Source organism: Stenella coeruleoalba, assembly GCF_951394435.1.
Source record: "Stenella coeruleoalba genome assembly, chromosome: 11".
In the NCBI taxonomy this organism is placed as follows: Eukaryota; Metazoa; Chordata; class Mammalia; order Artiodactyla; family Delphinidae; genus Stenella; species Stenella coeruleoalba.
Window position 1 is genome coordinate 10,381,663 of NC_137157.1, and position 26,364 is coordinate 10,408,026.

At 45.4% G+C, this 26,364-nt stretch overlaps 1 protein-coding gene across 2 annotated transcripts; it reads right to left on the reverse strand.

The window, feature by feature from the left end:
• Positions 1-3,598: 3,598 nt before the first annotated feature.
• EIF3L (eukaryotic translation initiation factor 3 subunit L) lies at positions 3,599-24,848 on the reverse strand. Of its 2 annotated transcripts, XM_079937547.1 has the most exons (13): positions 24,739-24,848; positions 24,144-24,192; positions 23,033-23,243; positions 21,652-21,731; positions 18,594-18,655; positions 15,321-15,390; positions 15,048-15,121; positions 12,329-12,500; positions 10,224-10,378; positions 9,279-9,449; positions 7,968-8,465; positions 5,007-5,087; positions 3,599-3,812 (listed from the first exon to the last, which is right to left on the reverse strand). In XM_079937547.1, exons 1-13 carry the CDS (start codon positions 24,769-24,771, stop codon positions 3,774-3,776), a joined length of 1,695 nt encoding a protein of 564 aa, XP_079793673.1. In that variant the 5' UTR covers positions 24,772-24,848; the 3' UTR covers positions 3,599-3,773. The 2 variants fall into 2 exon arrangements, with proteins under 2 accessions (XP_079793673.1, XP_079793674.1); XM_079937548.1 differs by lacking the exons at positions 21,652-21,731; positions 24,144-24,192; positions 24,739-24,848 and having other exon boundaries at positions 23,033-23,239.
• Positions 24,849-26,364: the final 1,516 nt, after the last annotated feature.

A 26,364-nucleotide genomic window follows, 5' to 3' on the forward strand; every position in this document is an offset into this window, starting at 1 on the left:
CTGCCGATGCAGGGGACACAGGTTCGTGCCCCGGTCCGGGAAGATCCCACATGCCGCGGAGCGGCTGGGCCCGTGAGCCATGGCCACTGAGCCTGCGCGTCCGGAGCCTGTGCTCCGCCACGGGAGAGGCCACAACAGTGAGAGACCCGCGTAACGCAAAAAAAAAAAAAAAAGCACATAAAATATTTTCCCCAAAACCTAAAAAAAAATAAAATAAAATTTAAAAATAAAGTTTACTGTTAAGAAGCAGAAAAAAAAAAAGAGTGCTGAGGGACCGGGTGAGACACAACACACCTTGTCCTGGCATAATTTTAGTGATGGAGACAGGAGACTCTGACATGAATTATGAGACTCTGGTGGTGAAATCAAAACAAGTTAACACCGGGGGTGCTCAGGTGCGTCTATATCCTATGAGTCACCAGTGCCAAATGTCAGGACTGGTTGTGGGTACAGAAGAGACGGTACTGCATGGGCCATTCTTAACGAGGCCAGGGAACCAGGGTGTACACAGGCACTGGGGGCGGGGGTGCAGTAAGGCCTGGCTGGCACTGGCCTGGCGATCCAAACGCTTGGCAGGATCCCAATGCTGCCACTCGTTAGACTCCAGCAAGGTAACAGATGAAGTGCCTGGAAAGCTACCAAGAGCTCTATGAATGTTTGGACTTATTACATATTAACTAAGAGGCTGCTTTTGGTTTTCCTTCCTTTTGGAGGAAGGATGGCATTCCAGAGACAGCACAGCCTTTAGAGCTGGGCTGACCTGGGTTCTGTCCTGGGTCCTCTTTAGCTCTGGGAACTTGGACAAGTTGTGTAACCTCCCTGGTGGAGAACGGCCTCCTAACTCAGACTTAGTCACAGCCTTTATAGTCTCGACAAGGCCTATATGACTCCCCATGACCGGGAGCTTCACTGGTCTCTGGCCTCTTCCTCCCTCGCCCTTGCTAGCTCTGCTCCAGCTGGCCTTTTCACTACATTCTCTCAACATACAAAACATGCTCTGACCTCAGGGCCTTTGCACTTGCAGTTTCCTCTTCCTAACACTTTCTTCAGGTATCTGCAATGTGGCCTCCTTGCCCCCTGCGTGTCTCTGACCAAATGATACCAATTAGTGTGATCTCTTCTGACCATCCAATTCAAAGGGGTAACTCCTACCCTGGATTTTTCTGCACAGGATACCTCGCCATCCAACATACTATACATGCTCTACCACCTGTCTGCACTCATTAGAATTTAAGTCCCATAAGGACAAGGGCTTTTTTTCTTTATAACTGAAAAATTAAATTGTTATTTGTTTTCTAGGGGTTTTGTTTTTTACCCACTTCCTTTTCCCTCTCACCTAGCAGTGCCTGGCTGGCTCACTTGTAGAAAAAAGGATACAACCTTCTGTGCATAAAATCCTATAATGTGCCGGATACACAGCAGGCATTCTATTAGACACCTAGAGCTGCCGCAGCAAATTACCACAAAGTTAGTGGCTGAAACAGAAACTTATTCTCAGTTCTGGAGGTGAAAAGTCCAAAATCAAGGTGTCAGCTCTAGGGGAGAGCACTTCCTCGCCTCTCATAGCTTCTGGTGGCTCCAGGCGTTTCTTAGCTTGCGGCTGCATCACTCTAATCTCTGCCTGTCTTCATGTGGTCCCCTCCTCCCTGTGTGTCTCTGTGTCTAAGGACACTTGTCATTGGATTTAGGGGCCACCTGGATAATCCAGGGTGCACTCATCTTGAGATCCTGAACTCACATCTTTATCCAAATGTCACACTGATAAGTTCCAGGGGTTAGGACATAGACGTATCTTTTCGGGGACGAGCATTCATTAACTACTAGGAAACAAGGATACAGAAGAGCTTATGAATTCCAAGCACGGGGGAGAAATAAATAACTGAGCATCTCACTTATTCCTCACGACTGCCCAGTAAGGCAGATTCTACTATCCTTGTTTACATGCAAGGAACGGGGTTCCTGCAAGCAGGAGCTTCCACCCCAAGAGCCATACTGGCGGCCACCCGAGTGACAGGTGACACCCCAGATAAGGAGGAAGCCAGTTCACCCAGCTCCAGCCACTGCCATCCCCATGCCAAGCCCCTGGAGCAGGCCCAGCTCTGCCTGGCCGCAGGCTCTAGGGACCCTCAGGTGTGCCCAGAGGTCACATAGTAAATTAGTGAGACAATTCAGACTTGAATCTAGGTGTCATGCCTTCAAGCCAGCGGCTCTTTCCATGTTCTCAAGCTCCCTTATAACCAGAAAACTCAAAAGGAACCAGCATAAAGCCTAGCTTGAGAATTCACAGCAACCCTGTCACTGGGTGGGGGGTAGCAACCTCATCAGCTACACCCATCCAAGTTCCAGGAAATATCCCCTTGCTTTGGAGCTAATATAGACCACGCAGCGCGGCACACAGGATCTTACTTCCCAGACCAGGGATGGAACCCGTAACCCCCTACAGTGGAAGCGCGGAGTCCTAACCACAGGACCGCCAGGGATGTCCCGACCATGCAGATTTTGATGGGGTATTTATTGCTGTTTCACCTCTTGCTGCCAGTCTTAGGGTAGGGCTTTCTAAAGTATAACCACAAGTTTGAGAAACGAAAGACCTGCCTTCACTACCTACTGCTTTGGCCTTGGACAAGCTATTTAATTACTCTGAGCCTCACTTTCCTCATCAATAAAACCAGGATTCCACATCTACCCATCTCCAGAGTGAGATAACGCATGAACAGTGTTCAGACCATTCTGAGGGCCTTACTCCTGAATATAAAGTTTCTACAGCTCCAGGAACATTTGATCTTTGATGGGTAGGTTGTGTGAGTTACCTGAGACAACCAGTTTCAGTAAGGTTTGTTATTATTATAGATCAGTATGATCTGTGCTTTGTTAGAAAAGATTAGAAATTGGCTCTGATAACAGTGTGGGCTGCTCGGTTTTGGGATGCGGAAGATGCCATCTCAAAGAAATACCAAGATGGCAGATCCCATATGGTTGTTTAAGGGAGGGATGGCAGAGAGAGGGAAAAACAGACACAACTCAGCTGTGACTGGCCGTGAAGGTTCCGGCAGACAAGCAGTAGCTCCGAACCTCACTGAGGGTGGGAGAGGCTGCCCACGACATAAACCAAAGTTTTCAGTGTGAAGAGTCAGGAGACCTGGGAGCAGAAGACAGTAGAGTTTGGAGCCAACTCTTTGCTTTTCCTTATGACTATGCGACCTCGATCAAGTCACTTAACTCCCCGAGTCTGTTTCCGCATCAGTGAAATGGGGATCCCACTAAACCCGCGCTGTGAAGTATAGGCAATGTACATGGATTCCTTTCAGCACGGTCCTGGCAGTAGGTGTTCAGTAGTTCCTTCCTGAAACCCAGCACTTCCACGAACATGCACGCAAATTATGGCAGGTCATTAATGCTCACAGGAGTCTTGCGAGATGCAGATAAGATACTGAATATGAAAATGTCCTGTATACTGCTTTATGAATCCAGGGATTAAATAATTCAAACACCAATAACGAATGCATCAGGAGAAAGTATCTCATGACAAATGGGAAATTACATATTGTTGCCCTTGTCCACAGATGCTCCCCAACAATAATGAGATGACAAATGTGACTCTAAGGAAGATTCTTTATTGAGACCTACTTAAAAAATTTCACTCCCTGATTTAAATAAACTTCAACTCAGTTGACTGATGGCTGAGCTAGGTAAAGGCTTCATGGTGGCAAAAACACTCCCCACCTATGATGACATCAAAATAGGTTCCTGAGTAGTGTCAAGTATGAATATACTCAGGGTCTCTGTCCCATCTTCTTCAGGGTTCTATTAAGCTAGAAGAGAAAGAAAAGCAAAGTCAGATATGGCTTTTTTTTTTAAATTTGTTTGTTTGTTTGTTTTTGGCTGTGTTGGGTCTTCATTGCTGTATGCGGGCTTTCTCTAGTTGTGGTGAGCAGGGGCTACTCTTCGTTGCGGTGCGCAGGCTTCTCATTGCAGTGGCTTCTCTTGTTGCGGAGCACGAGCTCTAGGCACTCAGGCTTCAGTAGTCGTGGCACGTGGGCTCAGTAGTTGTGGCTTGTGGGCTCTTGAGCACAGGTTCAGTAGTTGAGGCGCACGGGCTTAGCTACTCTGCGGCATGTGGGATTTTCCCAGGCCAGGGCTCAAACCCATGTCCCTTGCATTGGCAGGCAGATTCTTAACCACTGTGCCACCAGGGAAGCCCAGTCAGATATGGCTTTTTCACCAAACCTTTCCCTACAGTGTGCACGATCACCAGGCCAGGCCGCCCCTCTGACATGAGCATGAGTTGTCTACTATCATGTGTAAATGCTCGGTTAGGTCCTCCACCTGACATTCTTATGGTGTCACACAATTCATGCAGCTTGTCCTATCTGCCCTTCACACTCAACAAACACACATCCCATACTGCGCTGCCCATTTTATAGACAGGAAAGGGACCCAGGGTGACTAGACTTGTCAGGGCTCTATTATTATCCTGCAGGAGGAGTCTGGTAGCATGGACCACAGCACAGCAGTGACCTCTGCTGGAGGACTCAAAGCACCAAGACGCAGTGGCTCTAGCTACGGCCACAAAAAGTGACCCACAAGACCTCTCCAAGGGCAGGATGTGGAATGCACCAAGTCTGTCAGAACAGAGCTTCATGGTCTCAGCTTGCAGAAACTGGCCAGACCTGTCTAAGTCAGAGAGTAACTGCCAAGTGGTGAGGGATGGGTCAGAGCAGGCAGTGAATCCACCCATATTAGGAAATACCAGGGAGGGAGAAGAGAGCCGGCCACCCGCAGCGGGAGATCTTGGAAAGAGATGCTCCAGAGAAGGCTGACACAGCAACTCCTACGGGCCCAACCCCACTCCCCAAACCCCAAGCAGCCAGCCAGTCTAGCTCAGAAACTTAAAGGGCCAATTTCAGGCTTTCTTGAAAACAGAAATGAGAAATAAACAATTTATAACTCCCCACCCAGTTCCTAACCTCTGTCCCCAGCCCACACACCGCTCTCAGACCTCTCACCTCTTCAAATTTGTGAATCTGCCGGATGAAGAAATCCCCATAGCGCCTGGCCACCTTGGTGTCTGCGATGTGGATCATGTCCTGTGAGAAAAGCAACCAGACAGGAGCGGTGAGGGAGAGCTGCTTTCGGGCCTGCAAACAGCAGTGATGCTAAGTGCCAGATAGACCCCTATGGAAGAGCACTACCAGTCAAGAGCTGCTCTTTCTGTTTAGATGGCTGATTTTTATTTTCTTCTTGTTAATTCATTTATTTTATTTTCTAGTCTTTTTAACGAACATGAATCTTTTGGCTATAGTAACATTTAAAATAGCATTTTATTCTTATACACTGTTTATGAGTATAAAGTTGCAAATTAGTCTAGATTTTAAATTGTTTTTTAGCTCAAAATATTTTGTTGAGCACCATTTTACTTGTAAATCATGACATAATCTAGGTTAAGATCCAAGAACTTTCTGAATCTCTTTGATAGGATTTTTTTCAAGTCAAGGATGAAAAAAGGCAAAAAAAATAGAAAGTAATTTGCCAAAGACAAACCTGAACCAATAAGGAACAATAATAAAAACATGCAATTAAAAACATTTTCATGTAGGATATTTAAATCATATTATTAATTTAACCTGAATATAACCTCACAGCAAAATTTTATTTGTAATAACCAAGTTGCTAAATCTTGGGAGAAGTGTTTTATTAAAGACCATCCAGATGGTTGGGACCAGTTCAGCTGGGCCACTAAAAGGGATGGAGGGATGGAGCAAATGACTGATATTGCCAAAGAACGTGTACATGTCAGGCATTGGGAATAAATGCAAAAAGGACTTTAGTTAGCTGACGTGATACGGCAGGGGATAGACAGTTCTGGTATTTAAAAACATGACTTAAAAACAACATTGAAAAACTTCCCCAACAGACATGTTTCTGCTTTTGGTGAGTCTGTTCATGGCAGGGATAGCCAAGTTCTGCCAAACACCAAGCCTTCAAAAAGCCATTAAGTCTAAAATGAGAGGATCTGGTTTAGCAAGATGAGCTTCCAAAAACAAGCTACCCAAACTGGCCAAGCAATTTCACAACTAGGTATATATACCCGAGAGAATATTGTTCACACAAAACTTGTACACAAAAATTCATAGCAGCATTACCCATCATAGCCAAAAAGTGAGAACAGCTCAACTGTCCACGAACTAATGAACAGATAAACAAAGTGTGGTATACCCAAACAGTGGAATGTTATTCGGCTGTAAAAAGGAATAAAGTACTGATACCTGCTACAACCTGGATTAAACTTGAAAAGATGCTCAATAAAAGAAATCAAACGCAAAAAGCCACATCTTTCATGATTCTATTTTTAGAAAATATCAAGAATAGAAAAATCCACGGAGACAGAAGGAAGATCCCTGATTTGCCAGGGATGGCGGGGGGAAGGAGGAATGGGGAATGCTGTTAATGGGCAGGGATTTCTTTTGGGGATGATGGAAATGTGGAATTAGATAGCAGAGATGGTTGCACAACACGGTGAACAAACTAATAATCATGGAATTACACCCTTTAAAGTGGTGAAGTTTGTTATGCAAATTTTATCATTAAAAACTGTCAGCCAAAAATTAATTTTAAAAATTATTTTTTAAATAATTTGATTTAAACGTTGATTTACAACGTTTTTGATTTAATTTGATTTAAACGTTACAACGTTTTTGATTTTGATTTGATTTAAACGTTGATTTACAACGTTTAAATTTGATTTACAACGTTGTGAAAAAAGAGTATTTAAATTAAATAAATAAAAAGTAGTTGTGAGCAATGGATAAACACACACATATGTATGGTATAGGTCTTGTGAGATTATTTGTCTCTTAGGGTTGTGTATCCCTAAAAGATGTTGAGTACATATGTGTATTGTAGACCAACATCTTTCTGAAAGCAACCAAAAATGTAGGATATTTTAAAAAATTGCCTCATAGGTGCTTCCCCGGTGGTGCAGTGGTTAAGAATCCGCCTCCCAGTGCAGGGGACACGAGTTTGAGCCCTGGTCCGGGAAGATCCCACATGCCGCGGAGCAACTAAGCCTGTGCGCCACAATGAAGAGCAGCCCCCACTCAGCTCAACTAGAGAAAGCCTGCATGCTGCAACGAAGACCCAACACAGTCAAAAAAACCCAAAAAACAAAAAAAAACCCAAAAAAACACCGTTATGTATACTGTTCAATAGCCAAAAACCACCCAAATGTCCACCAGTAGAAGAATGGAAACACCGTGGTCAGTAACTGCAGTAGAATTTGGCCCACCACACATCACAGAACAATAAGCATGACTGACCTACCGCTACATAGGACAACGGTGGATGGTGATTCTCTCAAATACAATGTTGAGCAAAAGAAGCTGGACAGAAAATACCACATACTGCATAATCCCATTATATCAAGCTCAAAACCAGGCAGCACCAATCTAGGGTGGTACAAGTCAGGACAATGGCTTCCCACCCACTAAAGGACTTCCAGCAGTCTACTAAGCACCCTCCCCCCTTCTTCTCCAACCTCATCTCCCACCACAACCTCCTCTCAGGCCACTCCAGCCACACTGCAGCTGTCTGGGCTCGCTCCTGCCTCAGGGCCTTTGCTCTAACTGCTCCCTCCACCTGGAATGCTCTTCCTCCAGGTATCTGCTTGCTAATTTCCACACCTCCTTCAAGTCTTAGCTTCGGTTTCACTTTCTCAACAAAGTCTACCCTGAGCACCTTACTTAATACTGCAGCCTGTGCCTTCCACCACCATTAACCCAACTTACTCCACGGCACGTGGCAACTTCCAAACTACTACATGCTTGCTTAATTATAACGCTTTTTGTCATTTTTTTAACACTAGAATACCAGCACAAGGGCAAAAATCTTTGTTGATTTTGTTCAATGATGTGTCCCAGATGCCCAGAACAGTGGGTGCCTTGAGAACCTAGCCCAAGGGGCAGTCATACCTTATCGATGTAGAAGTCAACCTCAGAGGCTGACTGAAATTCGCCATCGAGGGCAGAGATGCCACTGGTCCACACCAGGTTCTTCATTTTGTGTTTGAAGACAAGAAGCTGGATTCGGAACTCCTGCTCGGTGAGGTCCAGGAAGCCGGCCAGCTTGGCCACAGGCATGGTGGTGTAGAGCTTGAGGAAGCTGCGGATGGTTGAGAGTTGGGCCTGCTGCTGCACCTCATCAGAAAACACCTTCAGCTGCTGTAAGAAGGGCTCCTTGTGGTAATTGGGGTGTACGTTGTCATAGTTGGGAACTACAGGTGACAGGAATTTGGGGCAGGAGTAGCTGAAAAGTTCCTCGTAGACCTGTGGGTCACCTTTCTGCATGCGTAGCATCTTGTCCCCATATTTCTCCCGCAGCTGGAGGTGAATGCTCTCATCGATACGCATGGGGTACATGGTGAGGGCGATGGCCAGCAGGGCGTGCATCTGCTCATTCTGCTTGTTAATCTGGGGGTGGGGGGAGAGATCGGTGCAGGGTCAAATGAATGGATTTTCTGAGGTCCCCACCATCCTCCCAAGTACACTCTGTACAGACCTTCTGACTTCTCCCTTTGTCTTACACCCTTCAGCTAACTTTCCCAATGTCTCCTCCAATCCTCCCTCTAGCTCTTCGGAACTTCTGGCCTAGTTCCAGGTCCTCTGTAGTTGTTTCCTGGACTCTTTACTGGTACCTCTGCCTCGGTCTCACCAATCCACCCTACACATCACTGGCAGGTCAATTGTTCCACACCAAGTATGATCAATTCACCCAGAAATCTCTGCTGGCACTTAACGCCTCCAGAATAAAGATTAAATACTTCAGCTGGGCTGTGAAGGTCACCCCAGACTCTAACACCCCAATCGGACTGTTCTCCTGCCTTCTAGCCAAAATGATTTATTGTGCTACTACATGACCACACTTCCAAGTCTCAACACCTCTGCTCTGCTTAGAAACCTGCTCCCAATTCTATGCATGTTTTGAATCCACCCTCCTCCAGGTAAACTGCTTGAGGGCAGTACCCACATCTAACTGATTTTAAACACCCACAGCCCAGTGAACACTCTAGGCACTGCTGGGGAATAAAAGTGAAACAAAAATCCTGTCCTTATCATCAGGGTGTTAATGATCCGAAGTAATAGGTGTAACAAAGAAAACACTTAAGTAGGCGAGCCATTAAAAAATCATCCTATTGAAAAAGCACATAGAAGAGCAAAATTTTGGAAGGCGTTTACCCAAAAACTGTTGGCACAGGTGTGTCAGGTGGTCAGAGGCCTCCTTACCATCTCATATTTGTACGTGGTCCTTTGGAACATGCTCTTGGTCCTCTGGATGTAGAGAAGGATGTTGGCAAAGACCCGGATAGCATCCTGGTATCGACGCATCATCAAATATGCAAAACCGACATAATAGTATGTGGTAACCTGGCACTCGGGCACACGAGAATACATGCTCTGTGGAAGGAGGCAGAAGCAGCAGCCATGAATCTCAAGACCAATTCATCCCAGGTAGGATCTGAAAATTGCTGGGGCCTAGTGTCGGCAGAGGTGGAAGCACTGAGAGCTCCCTGCAGAGGCCCTGAACTACCCAGAGGAATCCTGGCTCTGAAGTCAGAGGCTCTGAGTGCAGATCGTACCACTTACTGATTATGTGACCTGAGGACTCCATTTTCCTGGCTGTAACAGAAAAGGACTGGACCAGGTAACCCTAAAATTTCTTTCAGCTCTAAAATCATCTACACCTCACTTTCACATTCTTTCTTGCTTTCTAGTCCTTGCTTTTCCAAATAGCCCTATAAGAAAAAGGACAGATAAGATACACACACGTCAAACAAAAACGTACCAAGTTTCTGTGGCTAGGAAAACAACCACTGCTAACGTATCATTACCTGTGCCACCTTAGAACTAAGTAAGTCTTTCATTAATTCTTCAATAAAAGTTGAAAAGTAAAAATCTGCCAGCATCAGTCTGGTCTGAAAACAGAATCAAAAGACTGCTGAATATTTTAAGTGTTGTTAAGCACCAAAGAGGAACCACCTGGTCCAGGTTCAGATTTTCCCTGCAGTGGTTTTCCCAGTTCTTGTCTCAATCTTCCACTGACCTGGGGAGGAATCCTCTTTTATTCTCCATGAAATCTGTCCTAATAATAGATCAGAGTCTCTCTTGAAGCAGACAGACAGACTTTCTGGCTCTGGGAAGGTGGGCCTGAGGAAACAGGGAATGAATTACCTTCTTGTTCAGTTCGATGTTCTCCAGCACCTTGATGGCCTGGTAGTAATCCCCCAACAGGGAGTGCAGACGCAGAAGCCCCACCAGGCTGAAGTAGCCAAGCATCTTGTAGAGGGAGTGCCGTCCATACTCCCCAGCCACACTCTCAGGGTCACCTGAGAGAGACACACGGACACTGTGAGCACTTCAGCAGAGGCAGTGGAAAGAGGGCAAGCCTGACCCTTGAAGTTTACCCTCAGTAAACTCTTCATCTACTGCCAGTCTCTAAAGCTTCCTGCAATAGGGAATAACTGCCTTAGAAAGAATACCAAGAAACATCATGCCTGGCCTTATGCTAAGCTTACATTTCTAGTCACCTAAGGGGTGTGGCAGCCCCCCCCAACCATACACACCTAAGAACATGAGAGGACCCCTCTCATCAATAAGAGTTACTTGGCAAGGCCCCTCCTTTCAGGAAGTCCATGAGATCAAAGCTATCTTCCTAATAACACTATTTAGGTGTGTTCCTATCTATCTTCCTAAGATACTATTTGCCTTTCTCACTGAGTTGACATTTGCACTGATGGTGCAAAAACAACGCGGGTAAAACTATGGACAACTTAGCATCAATCGGGTAGTGGCACCAAACTCTACTGTCATCACTGTATTCTTTTTTTTTTTTTTTTTTTTCCTGTACGCGGGCCTCTCACTGCTGTGGCCTCTTCTGTTGCGGAGCACAGGCTCCGGATGTGCAGGCTCAGCGGCCATGGCTCACGGGCCCAGCCACTCCACGGCATGTGGGATCTTCCCAGACCGGGGCACGAACCCGTGTCCCCTGCATCGGCAGGAGGACTCTCAACCACTGCGCCACCAGGGAAGCCCATCACTGTATTCTTTACCACCACTCACCTGCAATAAAAGAACCAGCCACTTCCTTTTCCCCACAAAACCCCATTTTTAATTGAAAAAATAACTGATACACAGACTGAATAGAGACATGGGTATTTTCTCAAAAATGAGTGCAGTGAGCTTGTTAAGATGTCAATGAAAACAACTGGCAGTGTTTGCTGCCAATGAAAACTTGAGCTTTTAAGTAGAAATTAGAATTTCATAAAACTTCTATCTGCCACTATGAACTCACCAGCTCCCCAATGAAGACCTATCTGATAAGGCTGATGGTCAAAGTAACAGATGTGGTTTCAAAACTCTGTATAATTGGGACTTCCCTGGTGGTCCAGTGGGTAAGACTCTGAGCTCCCAATGCAGGGGGCCCAGGTTCGATCCCTGGTTGGGGAACTAGATACTGCATGCATGCCGCAATTATGAGTTCGCATGCCACAACTGAGACCTGGCGCAGCCAAAATAAATAAATAATTAAAACAACAACAACAAAAAAAACTGTACAATAAAATGTGTCAACTTTCAGAAAATCTTGATAGCTCAATGAATCAGTATTTTACAAAATCACACATGAGTAAAAAAAATTCATTCAAGCTGCAGGACAAACCGATAAACTTTAATGTAACAAAGTGTAAGTTCACTGATAAGGCTTCAGATTCCACACTGCAACTAACCTGTATGAAACTACCCGCTGTCAACTTCTGATGCAGAACCAGAGAAGAGCCAGGCTACCTGTAAAGGCTATTGAGTTTCTCTTCCCTGTCCCAATTAAATATCTGTGTGAGGCCAGATTTCCCTCAGATACTTCAACCAAAACAGCATATTGCCACAGACTGAGTGAAGAAGCAGGAGACTCCAGCTCTCTTCTACGAAGCCAGACATTAAAGAGGTTTGCAAAAACACCACTCTTCTCACTGTAACAAGATCTGTATATAGATAAACTTGTGATTCTTAATCTTTTAAGACTGTAAAGTGGTCCTCACACCAAAAAGTTTGAGAAGTGCTTATCTAAACAAAGGCCCTGGAGAGGGAGTAGAAGTGTTTACAAATGCAGCTCTCAGGAAGTGCTTGTTCAGTCTGTCGGCCAACAGACTGCCAAGCCCAGCAGCCCCCAAATCAGCCCTCGGCTCCTGTTCACACGCAAATACCAAAGAGGAGCAGCCCGTCGCTCCTCCGCACTACCCGCGGCCTCTACTCATGAGGCACAGATGGCAGGCAGCACTCACCTCCACTTGTGTACACCTCCAGCTGTCGGTTGATGTTGGACTTGTCTACAAGGGAGTGAAGGACATTGAGGACACTGTGAACATTCCAGATTTTGGGATTGGAACGAAGGAAGTCGATCTCCTCCTCTGACTTCTTGGCAGTCTTACAGCGGTACTGACTAAACGACTGAAACTGTTGAGGAAGAAGGGAAACGTGCGGCAGTGGCATTAACGCCAAAGGGACAGCACAGCACACAACACGCTACTGCTACCACTTCTCCCGCTACACCAGTCTGTGCACTACTGGTTCTTTCAAAGCCATCTTTGATTAAGCTGTGGATTTGTTCATTACTGACTATGTTACTTATTCCACAGCTAAGCAAAAAGCTCTAAAATGAGAGGTAATTTGTGGGAAAAAACATTCAATTTGGAGTCAAACATAGTCTAAAGTACTTAACGTCTCTGGGCATCACAGTGCCATCAGCCTGGCCACCAGAATCAGGTGGCTTACGACAGATCTACTCATACGTGGTAGAGATGGGGCAGGTACCTGCATGTGTGTCTTCCCTTCCAGAGGTGACCATCAATTCACCTGTGACAGGAACCCAGTCTGAGTCACCCCTGTCCCAACCACAGAGCCTGGACAAGTGTAAGGCACATATAGGGTACATACCACAGCTATTTGTTTGGGGCAGGGTTTCTATCTGGGACCAGCACTGGGCTGGCTCCATCTGTCACCCAGAGACTAGCACAGGAGACCTAGTTACTCTGTCAGAATTAAAAGCTCCCTGGTTGATTTCTGGTGCATACACAGGTTTGGAAACCAGGGACCTAGAATCTAGGTTCTAGATGACCTAAGATTACTTTTCAACTCTGAAATATCATCCTCCTCCAAGAGCGCAGGCGAAAACGTTTCCAAATTTACAATAAACAAATAGTATCGGGGTTTCCCTGGTGGCGCAGTGGTTAAGAATCCACCTGCCAATGCAGAGGACACAGGTTCAATCCCTTGCCTGGGAAGATCCCACATGCCGCGGAGCAACTAAGCCCGTGCGCCACAACTACTGAGCCTGCGCTCTAGAGCCCACGAGCCACAACTATTGAGCCCACGTGCTAAAACTACCAGAGCCCGCGCTCCTAGAGCCCGTGCTCCGCAACAAGAGAAGCCACCACAGTGAGAAGCCCACGCACCGCAATGAAGAGTAGCAACTAGAGAAAGCCCACGCGCAGCAACGAAGACCCAATGCAGCCAAAAATAAATAAATAAAATAAACAAATTTATAAAATAATTTTAAAAGCAAATATCCTTCAGCCAACAATTCTACTTATAATCATCTCTAGAAATAGACTTTATCTGTAACACATACACCAGAAGAGTGGTACACCATGTACATGGCACAAAAGAACAAGGCAGGTCTCTATACGATGACTATCTTTCCAGACAGTAATTGATGCCTCTGCAAAGGCAAGGAAGGAAGACACTTCCACTTTATCTGCAGTTAAAAAAAAAAAAATCTCAACGATAGCAACATGTTCATATATTGCTGCATCAATACAAATAAATGAAAGAGTGGTGGGGAATAAGGAGCCAAAAAAAAAAAATTTTTTTTTTTTTTTTAATTTTAAAAAAGACAAGAAACAACAAGAATAAAGAAGAGAGCGGTGGGGAAGAGCCCCTCACCCCATGCGGTTTAACTGGTGTTTTCTTCTTAAGCGGCTTACAGTGCCCTCACTTTTCACAAAGACTGGCTGGTGGAATCACACCTGGCCCACACTGGCCAGTCTTTGTTAGAAGCAAGAGCACTTAAACTCCTTAAGAGAACACCAGTTAAGCCCAGGGAATTAGGATTATTTTAAGACGGATGAAGAACCTTAGCACAGATGATCCTCGCTGACTTGCTGCTAGCCAACAGGACAGCCAATCTTCTAAAATTACGCCAAATAACAAGCCAAGGAGCCAGAGAGGGCAAACGAGACCAGTGTGGTTTGTGGCCTTCACTGCACAAAGGACTGAAGCCTGTCTTGAGCAGGAAGCCTCTTTCTCAAAGTGCCCTAGGAAGGTTTCCTCAGCTCACCAATCACAACTTATCAGCACTCTGTACTCAAAGTCTCTTTGATCCATGGGGCTCAAATAACTGCTTTATTAGGAAACTGATTTCTCCTGAAATACCTAGTAAGAACTGTGCCATCCCTGTAAAACATGAAAAGATGTTTTTCCAAAATCAATTATTTTACAGTTTTTAGCAACAGCACTCTGAGACAGGTAATTTTTCCCTTTTGATAAAAATGTTCTTTCATTCTGATCCAACATATACTCATATCACCAGCACCACAATCAAGATATAGAATTTTTCTCCTGTAGGCGAGGAAAGTGAGGCTCAGAGAGCTAAGTAACACATCATCACTACAGAGCCACCAGGTGGCAGCCCCCAGACAAGTACCCACTCCTAGCTGACTCCAAAGCCTGGAAACCTGTGTTCTTCCTGCCAGACCACCTCTCAAGGTCAGTTAAGAACGTGGTGAATGTCAGGAGCTCAGTTCTCCAGACTTCTGAGGTCAGAATGGAGCTCTTAGACCTCACTGATTCAAAACACCACAACATAGAGGCCACTTCCACAGGGCATTTCACACTACCCTAGGGTGGCTGTACACCATGATCTTTTCAACAACACAAACAATGGTAACAGCTACTCCTTGTCTGGACCAGTTATTTCAAATTAGGCCAAGGTTGACCAGATACCTGGTAGATGAACTCATCGATGATGTCCCAGAGCCACTGGTTGGGAAGTTCGAGGGGAGCAGGACCATCAGCATCTGGGCAAGAGACCACAGAAAGGTCAGACTCGATCAATGACTATATGCCCATTCAGTAAGGCTGCAGAATGCATTTTGTAATTTCTCTCTTAAAAGGACTATGAACCACAAGACTTCCCCCTCTTCCCACCTGCACATTAAAATCCTGCTAAAAAGAGCTGAAGGCCCATACGAGGTCTCATCATAACCTCAGACTCACTGAGAATGTAGTTGAAGAGATTGCAGTAGTTGTAATAGGATTCAAACCTCTGCTCCAAGGAGGGTCCCCCCTGTAAAGAAAGCAGAGAAAGAGGACACATTTAATCTAAACGCGTTCTACTCATGGCCTGCCACTGACAGTTGAAAACAAATACGGCTGATCCTTGAAAACACAGGGGTTTTGGTCAAAAATCTCTGTATAATCTGTGTATAATGTATCGTTGACCCTCCACATCTGCAGATTTAACCAATGGTGGATCCTATAACACTATAAATATTTACTGAAAATACCTGCATATAAGTGGACCCGCATAGTGCCAACCCGTGTTGCTCAAGGGTCAACTATATATGAGAATTGACGTCAGCTCTCCCCTTCTTAGCATGTGAGAGCACTCAAGTGACAGGGAAGATAGTTAAGTGCTACAGCAGTTCAAAGGGGCACCGAATACCTGACGCCAACGGTCAAGTTTTATACCAAAAACTTTAACTGACCATTAAAGATCAGGCATATAGATCTGGCAAGGCAGAGGAGTGAGGGGAAGGTGTTTCAGGAAAAACAGGACTAATGAAGGCAAAGAAGTAAAATCGTGGTGCTTGAAGGTTAGGGAGTAAGGCAGACAATGCTACACTGGGCTACATTGGGCCAGAAATGCAGAGGTCTTACAGTGCCAAACAAGAATTAAGCCGGGGGTCAGCAAATCCACCACCACCTGTTTTTGTAAATAAGAACCTTAACTGGCACACAGCCATGTGTACTCACTGTCATGGCTGCTACAAAGCTGAATAGATTCGACAGAGACCATTACAGCCCTCAAAGCCTAGAATACTCTCTATCTGGCCCTGTACACAGCAGGCTGCTGACCCCTGATCTCGACTTCATGTGGCTGGCAACAGAACCACTGAAGAGTTCTGAGCTGGGGAACAACGTGATGTATGGTGTATGTTGTGATGGAGTAGAAAGAACACTGCCTTGGAGTCGTAGCCCCACTGCTTACTAACTGTGGGGTCTGACAAGGTACTTAATCCCTCTGAAAAATGAGATTATGAAGTGAAAGTGCCTAATACAGTAAATGCTCTTTCAATGAAAACCTCCCCCTCCAACTCCCCCCCATCATGTACGTGAAACTGCCCCATCTGGTACCTAGTGAAGAGATCACAGGGTCAACAACCTTCTGCTGAATCTTCATCTACAGACCAGAGGAAAGATCAGAGGTGGCAACCAGCCATACTATGGGTTCTGATGCCACGTTCTGCCGAAAGCCATGTTATACAGGCTGGCTAGATTACTAGCCCAGCCTGCAAAGTAGCTGAGCCATAGCATCAATGACAGAAGAGAATCTTTACTTTCCATCAAATGAGGTAGTCAGAGAGCTCACTGGGATGCCAGAAAAACATGGCCCCCCGCATTACTTTGGCAACAAGAACTCCTTCACCTACTGCCATTGATGGTGGGGGGCTCCTGGGCCAAGGCCAGAGCTCTTGTCAGGTCAAGTCATCCTCAGGGGGATGAGAGTGAGTGTGAGAAGCTGGGAACTCTTTAGATGGAAATACCCTAAGGAGACTGTGGTGGCAGTTTCTTTAATTTACACACGCACATACACGCTCCAACAATTAACGTGTCAACGTGGGGGATCAGACACTGGATTAGAGCAGCGAACAAGACAAAGTCCGTGCCCTGCTGGAGTTTACCCTCTAGTGGGGGAAGCAAACAAAACCCAAATAAATAAGACAATGTCAGAGAGTGACAGGTGCTCTGAAGTGTCACATAGTATGGCTAGGAGCCAAGGGAAGGAGGGAAAGATGCAGGAAGTGAGACTGGCATGGAAGTCTGGGGCCAGGTCAAGCAGGACCATGACTAAGACTTGGGATTTTATTCTAAGTATGATGGGAAGTCACGGTAGGATTGTGAGGAAGGGGGTGACTTGATGAGACTATGTTTTAAAAGGATCACCATGGTTACTAGGTTGACAATAAACGTAAGCGGGCAAGAGTGGAAACTGACACCAGGTGAGCAGTTATGCCGTCATTCAGGCAACAGATAATAATGCCTTGAACCAGGGTAGGTATGTGCATTTTTAAAAGATACAATGCTATATGCACACCTAACAGACTACAGTACAGTGTAACATAACTTTTCTTTTTTTTTTTTTTTTTTTTTTTTTTGCGATACGCCGGCCTCTCATTGTTGTGGCCTCTCCCGATGCGGAGCACAGGCTCCGGACGCGCAGGCTCAGTGGCCATGGCTCACGGGCCCAGCCGCTCCACGGCATGTGGGATCTTCCGGACCGGGGCACGAACCCGTGTCCCCTGCATCGGCAGGCGGACTCTCAACCACTGCGCCACCAGGGAAGCCCAACTTTTTTTTTTTTAAGATTATTTATTTAAAAACAAATTTTTGGCTGTGTCGGGTCTTAGTTGTGGCACGCAGGCTTAGCTGCCCCACGGCATGTGGGATCTTAGTTCCCCAACCAGGGATCGAACCTGCATTCCCTGCATTGTAAGGTGGATTCCTTACTGCTGGACCACCAGGGAAGTCCCTAGCATAACTTTTATATGCACTTGGGAACCAAAAAATTCATGGGACTGGCTTTATTGCGATATGCACTTTATTGCAGTGGTCTGGAACCAAACCTGCAATACCTCCAAGGTATGCCTGTAAACAGTGTAGACAGTATTTTAAGAGACTTAGGGCACTCTAAAATTTAGAAATCAGGAAGAAAAGAATCCGGCCTAGCTTCAAAGAATTCTGCCATTTACTAGCTGCATGAATTTGAGAAAAAGCAACCTCTCTGCGCCTCCGTTTGCCTACTTTGCAAGATCACCATGAGGACTAGAGACATGCAGATGTGTGCCAAGTGCCTAGAATTGTGCCTGGCACACAGCGACAGTTGTATGTATTTCTCAGAGGGCAGGAGGCTCAGTGGCAATGCACTGAAGGGAAAAAGCAAGGGCATTCCAAGCGGAGGCATCCGAAGGTACCTGGGAACACACTTTTAGGATGACGTCCTGCAACCCAGTGCATGTGATAAGTGTCCAGTCAAGAACTGTGGGGATAAAGAAATTAAAAAGGATGGACAGGCTATGCAGTGGTACCATTTCCCTGAAACAGACACCCAGCTTCCTGGGTTCAATCATTCCCTCCATCCTTTCTTAAAAGAAAGCTCAGAAAACATGCCAACCACTCTTGGACACTGAACCAATATAAACTAGCAACTGTTTGCCAGGGACAAAAATGGCATAGTTTAAAAACTGCCGGCAACGTTTAGATACTCACACTGACTTTGGCATATATGTGCCTGTAGTATAATTCTTTGTACAGAATCAGAAAGACGGCATCTGAAAGAGATGGCAGAGGGTGCTTTAGTAATCCACCAAACAACCGGGGTCTTCTGGCAGTTTTAGCCTGTGGCGGGAAGTAAAGTGGTAAATGTGATTTCAGAAACCAAACAACATCAAAAATCTAACACTTACACCCCAAGAATACATGCAACGAGAAACTTCATCTCCCACTTTATCCTTTCAACCTCATCTTAATCTCATTCAGGCCTGTTTCCCTTCACCACTTAGATATTTTTGCCATACAGTTGCTTAACCAAGATGTAAATACTAATGGCTCCATGGAAGGCGATATGACAGGATCAAAACTGCAAATACAGGGCTTCCCTGGTGGCGCAGTGGTTGAGAGTCCGCCTGCCGATGCAGGGGACACGGTTCGTGCCCCGGTCCGGGAAGATCCCACATGCCGCGGAGCGGCTGGGCCCGTGAGCCATGGCCGTTGAGCCGGCGCATCTGGAGCCTGTGCTCCGCGGCAGGAGAGGCCACATCGGTGAGAGGCCCGCGTACCGCAAAAAAAAAAAAAAAAAAACTGCAAATACATGGGGATCTTTGACTTAGACATCCTATTTTAAGGAATTTATCCTATTGATATGATGCAACCATTAAAAAGAAAGAAGGCGGGGACTTCCCTGGTGGCACAGTGGTTAAGAATCCGCCTGCCAATGCAGGGGACACGGGTTCGAGCCCTGGTCCGGGAAGATCCCACATGCCACGGAGCAACTAAGCCCGTGTGCCACAGCTACTGAGCCTGCTCTCTAGAGCCCATGAGCCACAACTACTGAGCCTGAGTGCCACAACTACTGAAGCCCGTGCACCTAGAGCCCATGCTCCACAACAAGAGAAGCCACCGCAATGAGAAGCCCGCGCACCGCAACGAAGAGCAGCCCCCTCTGGCCACAACTAGAGAAAGCCGGCGCGCAGCAACGAAGACCCGATGCAGCCAAAAATAAATAAATTAAATAATTTTAAAAAAGCAGGGATGAGCTCTTTGGATATCAATGTTGTGCAGAAGTTAACATACAGGTCTGAGACTATTAGCCTTAAAAAGGCCTGCTGGTAAAGTTGGTCCTTGCTTGGCAGCTGGGAACCTAGATTTCAGGAGGGTTTCCCACCAATCTCATAAGGGTGGTCTGCTATCCCTAAACTGTTTGTGCAAACAACATGGTTTATACTGAACACCTGCTTTCCTTCTGGGAGTCTGGAATTTCAGTACATGCTAGGCAGAGGATGTGCCTACACGACCAGCCCCCAATAAAATGCCTGGACATTGAGTCTGTAATGATCTGCTCTGGTAGCTCCATAGAAAGCCCCATAGCTGTCGGACTGAGTCCTGTGAATCCTCCTAGCAAATAATCAAACCTGGGGAGGGTCTTCGGAATCCTGGAGGTGCAGAATACTCTCCAAAAATACAATAAATTTTAAAAATGGAAAGAAAGGAGCATCTATCTAGTCTTTGTAAAAAAGGAAAAAGTTATTCCTAATTGCTTATATATGCATAGAGTATGAGAGGAAGGATAAACAAGAAAATGGTGAACACTAGATGGCTCCAGAGAGAAAAACAGACAACTTGGGATAGAAATGGGAGGGGGATTTTTATACCAAATCTTTCATACTTTGAGTCCTGTGAATCCTTACCTGTTTAAAAACATGTATTACAGGACTCCTGTTGTGCTCAACATACATAATATTATATTCTTTATAGGCAAAATATTAAACAGAGCGTAATGTCTGAGCAACACGGAAACACATTTAAGATTGAGTTCTAGCAAACGTTATGGACACTAAGGGGGGAAAGTGGCGGGGATGGTGGTGGTGGGATGAACTGGGAGATTGGGATTGACATATATACACTAATATGTATAAAATAGATAACTAATAACCTGCTGTATAAAAAATAAATTAAATTAAAAGAAAAAAAAAGAGTGAGTTCTAGGACTTCCCTGGAGGTCCAGTGGTTAAGAGTCTGCACTCACAATGCAGGGGGCACGGGTTCAATCCCTGGTCGGGGAATTAAGATCCTGCAGGCCGCACTGTGTGGCCAAAAAAAAAAAAAAAAGAATGAGTTCTAAACCTGAGTAACGATGATGATGCTAATGTTTAGTATTCAAAAAATGTTAGCTGTAACAAAAGAAGTGAAAGACTTGTACGTTAAAAAACTACAAAACACTGTTGAAAGAAATCAAACACCTAAATAAATGGAAAGACATCCATGTCCATGGATTACAGGACTTAATATTGTTAAATGGCAATACTCTCCCAAATTGATCTTCAGATCCCACATAATTTCTATCAAAATCCAAGCTGGCTTCTTTGCAGAAATTGACAAGCTGATCCTAAAATTCACATGGAAATTCAAGGGACTCAGAAGACCCAAAGCAATTTTGAAAAAGAACAAAGGTGGATTTACACTTGCCAATTTCAAAACTTACTCCAAAGCTACAATCATTTAGACAGTGTGGTTGGTACAAGCATAAGGACAGACATAGATCAATGGAATCAAAGTGACAGTCTAGAAATAAACCTCTACATTTACATAATAACAGATTTCGGGAAGTGCCAAGACAATTCAATGGAAAAAGAATGGTCTTTCTGAAAATTAGTACTGGGACAGCTGGCTAATCACATGCAAAAGAATGAAGTTGGCTCTTCTTACTTCACACCATATATAAAAGACACCATCAGAAAGTGAAATGTGAGAGGAGGCCAGAGAGCCCATTCTGGAGCAACTGTAATGACCCCAAAAATTACAGAGGGAAAAGGAAACCAGTCAAGACAAAAATCCCAACTTCAGTTTTCACGACATGTGAAACACCTCTGTCCCCTCTTCATCTACTCAGTTTTCATTCAACAAGTTATTTACTAAGGAATTTACTATGTACCAAACCCTGGGGAAATAAAACGGCGACCAAAACAGACACAGATCGTCCTGAGCTTTCTAATGAGCCTCAGTCATAGGATCCCATCCAACACACAGGACACAAAACACTCACACCTACCGTTGCCAACCTGTGGAGCAATGGTTTCAGCCTCAGGCCAAGGTGTATTCTTGAAAAATCTTTCAGTCAACTTGGTCCAGCTGAAAATCAAGAAAAAATATTCTAGAACTCCAAAACAGGAAGGATCTGAGAAGAGACAATCCTCATATTTTATAAATAAGTACCCAAACTCCGAAAAGGGAAGGAGTCACGGAAACAGAGCCAGGGCCAGAGCCACGAAGTCTACAACTTTCCTCACCCCAGACACAATCTTTCTTAATAAGGTGAAACATTTCTTTTACATCAGCTAGGCACCTACCAAGCTCTTCAGGATCATCTCCTGCCTCTGTATCATGAACTCTAGTCATATTTCACTGCTTACTGTTCCCTGCCTTGAGAACTACCTTTTAGACACCCCCACCCCCCTCCCTCAGCTTTCCACCTCCCCTTCCACTTCCTGGAGCACTGTGCCTCCTCCCCCTCTCCAAACATGGAAGCAAATCAGTCTATTTGTTGCAGTCTGATGCCACAACAGCCCTCAAGCATCCAACGCAAACACTGATGCCCAAGATGCTTCACAACCCTATTTCCTTGATGAAGTCTTTCCTGACTATCCAACTCTGATTGACCTGTCTCATTTCTAACGCCCATTACATAAGGGCCGTCCCCTCAAAACCAGAAGCAGGGCTTCCCTGGTGGCGTAGTGGTTGAGAGTCCACCTGCCGATGCAGGGGACAAGGGTTAGTGCCCCGGTCCGGGAAGATCCCACATGCCGCGGAGCGGCTGGGCCCGTGAGCCATGGCCGCTGAGCCCGTGCATCTGGAGCCTGTGCTCTGCAACGGGAGAGGCCACAACAGTGAGAGGCCCGCGAACAGCAAACAAAATAAAAAATAAAATGAAATCCAGAAGCAACCACTCAGAGCTCAGCTCACCCTGTTTTGTGTTGAGAAGTTGTCCAGCACAGTTTAGAAATTAGGTTCTGGTGACAGACTGGACAGGTTCAAAACTCAGCACATCCACTTAGCTAGCTATGAGATTTATCCTTTCTGTGCTTTGTTTTCTCATCTATAAAATGAGGAAAACAACAGAACCTACTTCATGGGGTTACTGGGAAGAGTAAATCAGTAAATACAGAAAAAGCGCTCCGAACATTGCCTGATCTGTAATGATCATACATATTATTGCTATTATAATTATTGATAGTCATGGTATTATTTTAGACCTTGTACAAGTTCTGGGCAATGAGTTCAACAAAATAACATGTCCCTAGCCCCCAAAGAATCACAGAAACCCCTCGGGCACTCTCTTTACAGAGAAATGAATAAACATCACCCCTTTTTAGAGACTGCATTACTAAGCCAGTCTCACCCAGGAAGAGATCATTTCAGCCAATGGCCCATACCTGTTCTCATAGATGTCCTGGATCTCATATACCTTCTGGTCAATGACATCGCTGGAGACACGACTGGCCTGTAGCTCATACACTTTCTGGTCAATTAAGTCTGAGACAGTTTTGTGGAAATACTGGATGAAATTTTTGATCACTTCAGGGATCACCTGATAGGTCTGCTGTTCATACTGACGTTCATAAGCCAGATCCTGCTTCGGATCTCCTAGAGATTAGATACAATAAATACTTCAAATCCACATTCAGAACATAACAAAAGGGCAAGGCCATCTGCTAAACAAAACTCAAGTCTATAAAATCGGGTATAATTCCCTTTTAAACACTCAGAAATATAAATCGTCTCCAGGTCACTCCCAACCCCCACAGGCCTGTTTCCTCAGAACATTTTCCCACTACTTATTCATTTTACTTATTGAAGTTATTTATTTGCTTATTGTTTCCCGCACCAGAACCTAACATCTATGAAAGCAAGAACCCTGTCTTGCACCCAGGTGTACCTTCAAGACCTGGAACAGCTATGGGGGGGGGGGGGGGAACTGTGCGAAGGGCAGCAAGTAGTAGGCACTTAATATTTTTTGAATAAATGAATGACTGCCATTTTCTACCCATATGACTTGGTGCAAGTAACTAAACTTCTCTGTCCTCAAGTTTTCTCACCTGTAATGTTAATTTATGTCTTTGGAGAACTGCTGTAAGGGGTAAATGAAATACTTCACCCCAAGTACCCAGAACAACACATGGCACTTAATAAGTGCTAAATCAAACCAAGTTACTGTAACAACTCAGGAAACATCAAAAACCTTCCAAAAAAGATTTCACTTGGACTTGGTTTCAATTACTTTAATTTTTCACAACAAGATTTTCTTCTTCAGCTAATAGCTTCAACAAGGAAACCACAGTCAGGACAGTAACCCTTCCCTTCTGGGACTTTGAGGTGGACCATGAATAAGGCCTGGTTTAATAGCTCTCGTGGTGAGAGCTAGTAACTGACTCTAAACCTGGACCATCAAGACCGAGTTTTAAGCAGGTGCCCGTCAGAGCTGCTCTGAGACATCCGAAAAGGTGTCAATCCCTAGAAGTCGGCCAGACAAACCTGCAGACTCACCTGTGTGCATATCATAGTCGCCCGGGTAAGCATAGGGATCGTAGGCAGCCTAGAAACGAAAGAGACACACACAAGACAGTCACCAGCTCGTGAATCCAAAATGCTCGTTCTAGGTTCTAAGGATACAAAGGTGGATAAGACACAGTCTCGTTCTTTGAGAAACTCACACGCCTGTGAGAAAAGGGAGAATAAACAGACAATGACAATACCGCGTTACGGCTGCAATAAGGTAGAGCAAAGCACAAGAGGCTGCGGGAATCTGCGGGGCCTGACAAGACTGAACCCAGACCATGAGAAATCAGAGTGCAGTTACAGACACACAGAATCCTATAACTAGCCTCCGTTCCCGGACTTGGAAAAGGAGAGGACCAGGGGACCGGACACACGAGATGGGCGGGCCGAGACGGGCTGATCAAGAGCCGGGAGCTGCGGGTGGCAACGGCATGAGGAACGCGCAAGCGGGGAGGCCGGCTGGGGCTGGTCGCGGCCCGCGAGTGCTCCCGGAGAGGCCCGGACACCGTCTCCCCGCGGGGCCCAGCATCCAAAGAGCCCTGCCCCTGTCGCGGAGCTCCGCACACGCTCTAGACCAGATTACCTCAGACTCGTAATCGTCGGCAGGATACGACATGGCTGCACCGCTCGCGGACCTAGGCCGGAAAGAACGGAAAAGGCGGGCCTCGCCTGCCTCTTGACGCCGGAAGTCCAGCCCCCTCGAGGCTGCCGGGAAACCGGAAGCTCTTCCGGAGCCGCCGGAAATCTAAGGCAGCCATGTTTGGAAGGGCGAAAGCAACAACCCCATACATTATTCCTCCTTCAAATAGAGGCTCCACAAGGAAGGTGATTCTATAATACTCGCAAAAATTTAGAATTAAACACATTAAATATTTCGGCGTAATAAAGGATGGGCAAAGTAGTTGAAACAAGAAGTAATGCCACTCAAAAGATGGCTGACAGCTTCCTCGGCCGCCCTCTCGCATGAAGGGAAAATCGGATATGGGGGGGCCTGATCGTGGATTTAGCTGTAAGAGGTTTGCCTGCGGCAAAAAAAAAAAAAAAAAAAAAGTCTTCAAACGTTCCGCCCTCAAAAGTCTAAACTTACTGGGTGTAAAAGTTGAGGCTTAGTCCAATACAGTGAGAGGGCATTGAGAAAAGGCGCCCGCCGACTTTGGACGTTAAGGTTGGAGCAGGCAAAGATGAAGCCAGCTGTGATGTGAGGAGAGTGTCGTGGGACCCACCCTCTCGTGCAGCCTTGAGCGCTGTGGGTGGTGTTCGGAATCGGGCATGGGGGTGGGTTGGGCTCCTGAAGAAACCCTGGAGTTAGGGAGTGGGTTATAAAACAAACCAACACAAACCGATATGTAGGTCAAGGGCCTTAGTTTAGCCATTTAGAATAGCAGTGCCACGCCCCAACTCCTTGTACCGCGTTTTTGCTTTGCGTTCCCTCGTTGTCTGTTACCTAGAGGTGATAACCGTCGTGGAACTAAGCTTAAGGACCCATCGAGACTCTTCGTCGGCGCAAGGAGGGTAACCCAGCAACGTGCTCCTCTACTCCAGTTTCTCCCCTGTCACACTTCCCCTTGTGTCTAGTGGCGTTTGGGATTCAGCTAAAGGAAATCCTGTTGGGAACATTTGAGTTTATTAGGATATATTTATGTGACACTCTAGCGTGAATAGTTATTGCTGGCCTTCCGTGTGTAAGATACACCTAGCCCGCTGTGATCAATGAGTGTCTTCAATGAAATAAGTATTTAAGGTTAATCAGGGCACTAGAAGGCTTGAAATTACCTGAAATTACAGTTAATCTATGACAAAAATTTGATACAGTTTGCCCTCGACTTTGACAACTCCCCAAATGTTCATAACATTACTAGAAAAGAATTGTGAACTCAGAAGAAATTTTTTCTAAAATACAGTAATAAAAAATTTTTGATCTGACATGTTAGAGGAAAGACTAAATTATCTTTCCATTCTCATTGTGGAAAATGATACGAAATTGTTGTTTTCTAAAGAGGTGATCAAAGTTAATGTAACCTTAAGAAAAATATATTATGGACGTGTTCAAGAAAATTAAATTCGTTTCTGGATTTTGTGATGTTTGTGTTGTCAGCTTTTTCAAATTACAAATTGCAGTTTGTAACTGCAAGATTTCTCCCACAATTTGTGTTGTGATTTCTTGTTCTAAATAAATATTCTCCTTCCTGCCTAGTTTTGGTTTTGTCAT

What these genes read in the sequence shown, in the direction of transcription:
- EIF3L (XM_079937547.1), bottom strand. Translation starts at nt 24,771, where the DNA reads ATGTCGTATCCTGCCGACGATTACGAGTCTGAG. An exon ending in CCGACGATTACGAGTCTGAG is followed by an intron (nt 24,193 to 24,738) that starts GTAATCTGGTCT and finishes TTTCGTTTCTAG; the next exon opens with GCTGCCTACGATCCCTATGC. An exon ending in TTGACTTCTACATCGATAAG is followed by an intron (nt 5,088 to 7,967) that starts GTATGACTGCCC and finishes CTTTTCTCACAG; the next exon opens with GACATGATCCACATCGCAGA.